The 8,189-nt window shown below is 35.7% G+C and overlaps 1 protein-coding gene across 1 annotated transcript; it reads left to right on the forward strand.

Annotated features, from left to right (window-relative positions):
• Positions 1-199: 199 nt before the first annotated feature.
• LOC576414 (4-hydroxyphenylpyruvate dioxygenase-like protein) lies at positions 200-7,779 on the forward strand. The gene is made up of 5 exons (XM_030986253.1): positions 200-1,074; positions 1,725-1,912; positions 3,241-3,392; positions 4,011-4,156; positions 5,412-7,779. The coding sequence occupies exons 1-5, from the start codon at positions 221-223 to the stop codon at positions 5,605-5,607; spliced, it is 1,536 nt and encodes a 511-aa protein (XP_030842113.1). The 5' UTR covers positions 200-220; the 3' UTR covers positions 5,608-7,779.
• Positions 7,780-8,189: the final 410 nt, after the last annotated feature.

Consider the following 8,189-nt stretch of genomic DNA (forward strand, 5'->3'; position numbering starts at 1 on the left):
CTTTATGTTATTTATTATGTATCATTGAAAAAACAATTTGTACTTTATTTGAAATGTATATGTAACATGAGAAATATGAAAATAAATGAAATGAAAAATTCCTATCCGGTGAATGAAATAGTTTGTATCGAGGCACTTCATAAAGTGCCTCGAAAATAGCCTACGTGACGTAGGTGGCGCCACTTATTTCTTACGAAACTCTGAAATTTATTGCAGAAAAATGGCAGCCTCCTGTGTACATCATGTGCAGATAGCTGTGAGAAATGGGTCCCGATATGTGCATAAATTGACATCTAATGTAAATTTTCAGTTATTTGCTGAGAGAAAAGACGCCAATAGTACTGACTGGGTGCTCAAAAGTGGATCAGCTGTATTTGTGGTGAGCGAACACCGTGCTGAAATCCTCCCGATCCAGGATTCGCAAGTTCCCCGGAACTCCGGGCAGGATGATTCCTCCGATAACCCGCTTACGTCACCCCCACCAGTGTCGGATGAGAGACATTCATTGTCGTCTGCTCCAGCCAATTTTCACAGCAATGTTTCGGAAATTCATCAACTAGGATATGTATCACCACCTTTTTCAACTCACAATTTAGGCTTTAAATTACCACCTAATGCTCTAGGGAATATAGATTCGGTTTGCAATATTGCTTTTGAAGTGTGTGACGTTGTTGCAACAGTAGAACTTGCGCAGAAAGGTGGTGCACAAGTTTTAGTTGAACCAACTGTGATCAAAGATTCGAGTGGATATGTGACTATAGCTGCAATCAAGTCATGTGTTGGGAATGTAGTGCATACGATTCTAAACACAGAGCACTATGAGGGTGTATTTTTACCAGGATTTAGTGAAATATCAAACTCAAAGTCAGATTTGTGCAATAATTCCATTTCATCACACATCATTTGCAACGGATCTAAGAGATGTGTTGGCCAGTCAGACTCTGACTATGAGCTTACAAAGGAAACGGTGACACATTTCGATCATGTAACATTTGCCATTCCAACAGAAACTTCAAATGAAGTTCTAGATTGGTATGAAAGGTGTTTTGGGATGAGGAGATTTTGGTTGGATAGGTGAGAAGTATTTCCAAATTTGCCAAAGTAATCTAGCTGCTTAAACTACTTAAAGTCAACTTATCTTATGTCGTATTAATTGCTGTACTATGATGCCAGTTGCCACTAGATTTTACAATAAAAAGATTCATAATAATAATTCAGCCACAATTATGATTTCAGAAGATAATTAATGATTTTTGTTCATCATTGTATTTATTTCTGTTTTAATATGTAAATTAAATGTGTTCTTGGTATGCTTGTATTTAATACATAAAGATGTTTGTAAAAGTGTGGAATATATCAGATATGAAATAGAACACAAGGTTAGAATTCTGGCAGGATTTGCCATACCTAGTACTGATGAAACCATTTTTAAAATAAATAGTTCATCATCAAGTGTGACTTTTCAAGTTCATGTAATTTAAATACTTTTGTTCTCTTATTTATGTCAGGAGGTGATAGTTAGTTTCAACTTCTCAGAACTGAATTTATTTACAGTTTCATGATTATAGTGTGTACAATGAGTTGTACACGTAGACTAGATCATCTTATAGGAAAACTGAAAGGGGGAGATAAGTTGAAGTAAAAGAGTAGACTAAAGGCCTAACAAGATCATTTGTTTCTAATATCTTGACTGCTTTTGGTTTTTTTCTTGTAATCTTCTGAAGGAACGAGGACAAATTAGAAGGATTTCTGGTACGAGGGAGCAGTGTAGGGCTACGCATGAAGGCTATGGAATACTGGAGATGTGCAGAGACTGGGTTGGTCTTTTCTGAGGAGCGTGGCAAAGAGAGAAAGAGGTCAAAGAGAGGAACCAACATGATGTTTGTTGTGGCAGAAGCATTACCAGATCAAGGTACATCTAGAGGTGACACACTCCAGCAAAGCATAGAGAATCAATGCTAATGCGTATTGACCTCTAGCACTGCATGCTTGCTGTGAGGCAGGTATTATTAGACTGATACACAAATATACACACCACACAATATTGCATAGACTGCACACAATCATGCCGATGCAGCTGTAAGCAAAGTTTGACTCTAGACTTACAATTTGAATTTTTTAATTATTTTTTTTAACATCAGTTAGTTGAAAAAAATGTATTTTACTGCTATTTTGGTGTCATCAATTGTCACTAAAGTACTGATTTTTAGTGAAATCAGTTGAGTTTTGTACAGTGGTGTTTGAAATGTTGAGCTCCCCTCACTTTTTTGAAAAAGTATGTTTAACAGAACCTGCCAGTGTCACAAAATATGAGATATCAAAATATGCTCATCTGACCGTAATGAAATGCCTAAAACCCCTGAGCTTCCAACATTTTAAAAGCCTGTTATATGTCTTATTTTCATGGAAAATCAGTTGGAAAAATTCAAAAATGGTTGGGAGAATTTACTTTTGGAGGGTGTGACGCACAGTAGATTTTCCAGTTTTTTTTTTGCATGTTAGAGAGTTAGTATAATAGAAGGAATATAATAAGTAAAACATTTCGTACAAAAATAACACAAATTTGTCATCAACCTTCATAAATGTTACCGAGTAACTTTAAGCCAGATTGATATTGTTAAGTTGATCGATAAAATCACTCAGTTCGATTTGATTGGAGATATATCTCATTAAAAACAGTGTAAAGGCTATACAGTCTCAAACAAACCTACACCATTAAACTTCAAGCTCACTTACACATGATATATATTGCGACACTTTCAAGGCTACTTATTATTTCAAGTTATATACAAAGGGCAACAGTTTCAATGTATAATGTACATGTAAGTTCTTCTCACTTAAATCATTGGTCTGGAAACAATTCTTTGCCCATTGTTGTATATTGTATTACATTTTCACTGACAATGAATTCACATTGAAATGCAAGTTTTCCAGGCTTATTTAGGAGAGCAGAAGATTGATAAGTTAAGTTGTACGATAACATCACTCAGTTTGATTTGGTTGGAGATACATTAACAACAGTGTAAAGGCTATACTGTCTCAAACAAACCTACACCATTAAGCTTCAAGCTCACTTACACACTGGTCCGAATTTCTTAGCATTTTGATTATTCCAGAACCTTGCAGTACATACCAATACTTATATGCGAGATGATCAACCTTTTCTGATCAATTCAACACCGTTTCTTTCACGGTGCAATTGCATGACCGGAACTCAACTTTATCTTTAACCTTGTGCAGGACCCAATCAGGTGGAAACGTTCATTGAGCAGCACGGCGGACCTGGCATTCAACACATTGGTCTCTACACCCCTGACATAGAATATACAGTAGGCCTGTTGAAGGAGCGAGGTTTGGACTTCATGGTGCCTCCAAGCACGTACTACACCGAGGTGAGAATTCAGAATCAGATTCAACTATTTCATTGAACATTGGTTGATGATAATAATAATATTCCGTTTTTATATAGTGCTTAATACATCTACGATGTCATTGGATTCAATGCTTGCCTGCGCACACTGTGAGCACAATCTCCACTCCCTGGGGAGTATTCCAGCCAGGCGTTTGACCAACAATGACGGTCGCATCCTACCGGGTACCCATTCAACACCTGGGTGGAGAGTAGCAAGTGCAGGTTAATATCTTGCCAACGGATATTAGTGCCGTGTTGGGATTTGAACCCTTGACCTTGCATCTCCATTGATTTAATCGGATGCATATCTATATGTTGATATTGCAGCAGAAGAAAAAATCTATCAGACTGATCTCTAGATGAGTGTTCAGGCGAAAGATTCTGGTTTATACTGGTACTATGTACTTATAAAATGCTAAGACTACTACCCGGTACCTACTTCCTTGTAAACTTTAAAGTTCGTGCAGGCAGTATGCTTTAGGTTGAGAAGGGGTTCAGGAGAACAACAATGACCTCTTGTAACAATTCAACATACATGTAGATTGCAATGCATGATGGTTTCTGATCAATAGTCTTTTGAATGAATGTATTAACTTAGGTTGGTAAGCTGGATGAGATGAAACTGGTTGGTAAGGATCCAGCTATCCTCAAGGAACTTGGTATCTTGCTGGATGCAGAAGATTTCCAGGACAAGGTGGATGCAGATGAAAAGGACAGTCCTGATGGAACGGATCCCAATATCAGGTAATTACAGATGACTTTAATTACTTAAAAGTTGTTTTAAAGCCTGTCTGTACTAGTTTGGCCAGAGGGGATTAGACCTCCCTGCAAGGTCACTGGCAGGTGGTTATCTCATCAAATCAGCTCTCAATTAATATCAGAAAAAGGGGATCATGGGGGACCAACAGGCCCCGAGGCATTGTTTGCTACATAGAGGGCGCAATAAGCTATAAGTAGTGCAGTGGGGCTTTAAATCTGACATCAAGCTCTTTAGGCTATAGAATGATTTTATGTTGGGAGTTGATGTGAGTCATTATCATCTCTTGAGAGCCATAAGTGTATTAATAATAATAATAATAATAGGCATTTCTATAGCGCTGTCTATCTAGAAATTCTATTCCGAGGCGCATTTTAATATTACCCCGGCTTTAGCCTAGCTGTTATTACAGCGCTCCAGCATTTCCAAGAATTAATTCCTACCAGGTACCCATTTATATCACCTGGATTGAGTGTGGCAAATAAACTTCTGTAATTCTAAAAGGGATTTGATGCCCTGTTGACTGCCAGACTGGCCTTCTTGTTCTTCACTCAAATCTATTGCCTTGAACTGCTATCCTTTCTTGTTATCTTTTCTCTTTGCCATTTTCACAAATTATGATTTCTTTTCATTTCTATTTGGTACTCAATTTTTCTTTTAGTACAAAATGTTAAGTAATAATAATACATGTCAACATGTTGATAAATCTATCCCCAGGAGATACAATGAACTTAATATTGCAAATGTTGATATTAATGACTAATGGGGCGTTGCAAATGCCCCAAATCGAGCGTAAGTCTTGCGATTAATTGCAAATTTGCAATTGATCGTAACTCAACTTTCTTGCAATGCCCCCTTAGTAAGAGGGGGGGGGGGGAATAAAAGCCAGACCTAGTTAACTTAATTTAATTGTTAAAACTTTAATCCTAACAAAATCCTAGAAAATTTAGGAGACTAGTGGGGAGTTGCAAGAAAGTTGAGTTGCAATCGATTGCAAATATCAGCTGCAAATTTGCAACTTGCAATCAATCGCAACTTTCTTGCAATGCCCCATTAGACATTTAATGAACTAAAATGAATATGCACAAACCTTAAAACACTGGAGAATAGACAACTGTTAGACTGAAGTAAGAAGGTATAAGAAGGTGGAATAGAAATTGAATGGGATCAGTTTGAAACATAAACCAGTATTATAATCATAATCTGACATTGATAAACATCTCATCTGAACATCCCCTCAAGGTATCTCATGCAAGTGTTCACACGGCCCTTCTTTGATCGAGATACATTCTTCTTGGAGGTGATCCAGAGGCATGGAGCTTCTGGGTTTGGAGCAGGCAACATAAAAGCCCTCTGGAGATCTGTCGAGGCATACATGGTGCGGAAAGAGAGTTTGGAAAAGGAGACCCGTGGATCAAAAGAGGTCTTGAATTACTGAGCTTTAATACTTTTCTATTACATTTTCTAGTCTTTCTGAAGTTTCTATGGAATTTCTCATTATAACAAGAGCTTGAGATGTTCATCATTGTCTTGTCTAATATATTTTATCCTCTAAAGTGTCTCTAAAATGTATTTTGTAGGAAATTATATTTCAATGAGGATACATGTATGAAATTATTTAATTTAATTCAGATCAATTAATTTTGCATCACTGATTTGTTGAAACTAGAGCAAAGAACTTTTAATGAATTCTGTGTACATCTCCCCTGTCTCTTGGTTAGGTTAGATTTTCTTAACCTATTAAGACACTAAATCAATGTTTTGCCAAGCCGGAATCAGGCAAATAGTATCGTAATACTTTGAATATTTATGTAACTTCTGAGAGTTATGAAGAAGTTTTATAATTTGAAAATGAAATCTAATTTTGTTTATTTTTTAAAGCTGTAAATGGTGCTCTCTTTTCTTTCTATTTGAAATTTATCTTTAGTATGAGAGTGTTTTAGAGAGTTTTTCATGTGGACAATCAACTAGTCCTATGCTAAATAGTAGAATGCACATTCGTTTTTCTTGAATGTGAGTTAGGCTTAGATTTGAGGTCAGTGCATTTGAAAGGAGTGATATATCTTATAATCCCCATACAAGCTTGATATATAACTCTGTTGTATCATTTTAATGTTGATATTTTCCTTTTAAACTACCGGTAGTATTAGACCTTCCCCCGTTTATTTACATGTAAGTTCCATACTATATGTAAAGGGCTTATGGAGTGTACATAAAATGAATGTCTAGTATACAAATGTATTTCTTTGAGTAGTCTTAATCTAGGGACCATGTGGTTCCCATGTGCAATGAGTTACAATACATAAATCAGAGTGGGAACTAATTTTCAGCTTCTTGAATTCTTATATAAGGTAAATCTCTTTTGACTGAAACTAATTTATGTATTTTCAAATTAATCAGCTCTTTATTTTACTTTACTGGAAATTCTTTTCTAAAGTACTTAACGTCTCATTTTCGTTTTATGTCATTTATTTGTTAGCGGTGTGACAGAGTTTCATTGTAACCCACTCTGATATTTTTTAAAGGGTTTACTTTAAAGATTTGCAATATCAAACAAGGGGGTCCTACTTTTGTATCATTACATATATAGGAGCATCATTAAAACTTTGGTATTATCTCAACATTCATAATGGACCTCTTTGGTAGCAAGCCACAGCTATAAACATTTTGTCTGGCTTACTCTCAAGTACATACTATAAATATGCAATAAATCAATGATACTTTGACACAAAATACAGCTTTTGACATGCCGATTTATGGTACCTGTTCCACTTTATATGCAAGATAGGTTGCGACTGATATTGACTCCAGACTAAATTGAACTACAAAAAAACGAGACTTTGATTTACTCATTTGTCTTGGAACATGATTTAAGAGACTTGTTTGGGAAAGGAAGATGTTACTTTTTCTTTCCAAATTATATCATGTGACTCCCCCCCCCCCCCCCAAAAAAAAAAAAAAAAAAATTGCTTGATTTAGAGGCTTTATTTACGTTTGTGAATGAATATCAGGTTCTGTTTGGCAATATTTCAGTCATCTAAAGTATTTCACCTTGAACCATTAAAGTTGTGACCTGTGTAACATGTTTATCGTGAAATAGCAGAAGTACTCATCCATCAAAGAATATTTGAATATTCTATGTCTTCTCCTCCTTTAGCTGATGACTGATATTATTTTTGCTTGCATCTACCCTGGTTGTTTGTATTGACACGCTTATCAACAAGGTAGCAAAAGCCTAGTAAAAAGCAGTTCAGCCTTTCTAGTTTTATGTATTTACTCTATGCTGCTTCCCAAGAGGCATCATGTTTTGTGTGTAAACTCGTACCAAAGTTACACGTTTTCTGTCACTCAAGAACTAATACTCTATGACTGCTTATGTTTAATTTTACTCTCGTTTCAAAATGATTTGGGAAAAATTAAAAAGATTAAGCAATATGTTTTGCATATATACTTATGACTGAAATTACCTTTATGTGAAAGGTATTAATATTCAATGAAGAGCTATTGTATTTTACTGCATATTTCCTAAAAAATAAAAGTATTTATTTAGGTATATGTCATTGCTGTCTTTATAAGGATGGCCCGAATAAAAATTATAGAAAATCAAACTTTGGCTTTTATTGCGTATAGATTGTAAATGAGTAGTTCAAGATATTGTAGGTGAGGAAGATTATTTGCAACAATATCATGATATTGCCTTCTGTATTTTAATATGACTTGAAAACAAATAAGAAGATAATGGAAATGGTTGTTTTCTAGTAATTTATGAGGGAGGAGAGAGAAATAGAGAGCGAGAATGAGAGAGGGAGAGAGGGAAAAAAGAGGAAGTAGGGAGATGGGGGAGACAGGTCTAGAAAGAGAAGGTGAATGGGGGAGACAGGTCTAGAAAGAGAAGGTGAATGGGAGAAAGAAAAGGAGAAAGATAAAGCTAAAAAAACGTGGAATAGACAGATCAGTATACTTGTGGAGAAAGAAAGATGAAAAAGGAAAAGATACACACGGAAATCAATATACAAAAAG

Source organism: Strongylocentrotus purpuratus, unplaced genomic scaffold (assembly GCF_000002235.5).
Source record: "Strongylocentrotus purpuratus isolate Spur 01 unplaced genomic scaffold, Spur_5.0 spur5_scaffold_15, whole genome shotgun sequence".
Classification (NCBI taxonomy): Eukaryota; Metazoa; Echinodermata; class Echinoidea; order Camarodonta; family Strongylocentrotidae; genus Strongylocentrotus; species Strongylocentrotus purpuratus.

Bases quoted from the DNA above. Each gene is read 5' to 3' on its own strand.
- LOC576414 (XM_030986253.1), top strand. From the start codon at position 221: ATGGCAGCCTCCTGTGTACATCATGTGCAGATAGCTGTGAGAAATGGG. The intron at 1,913-3,240 runs GTACATCTAGAG...AACCTTGTGCAG, and splicing joins AGAAGCATTACCAGATCAAG to GACCCAATCAGGTGGAAACG. The intron at 4,157-5,411 runs GTAATTACAGAT...CATCCCCTCAAG, and splicing joins GGAACGGATCCCAATATCAG to GTATCTCATGCAAGTGTTCA.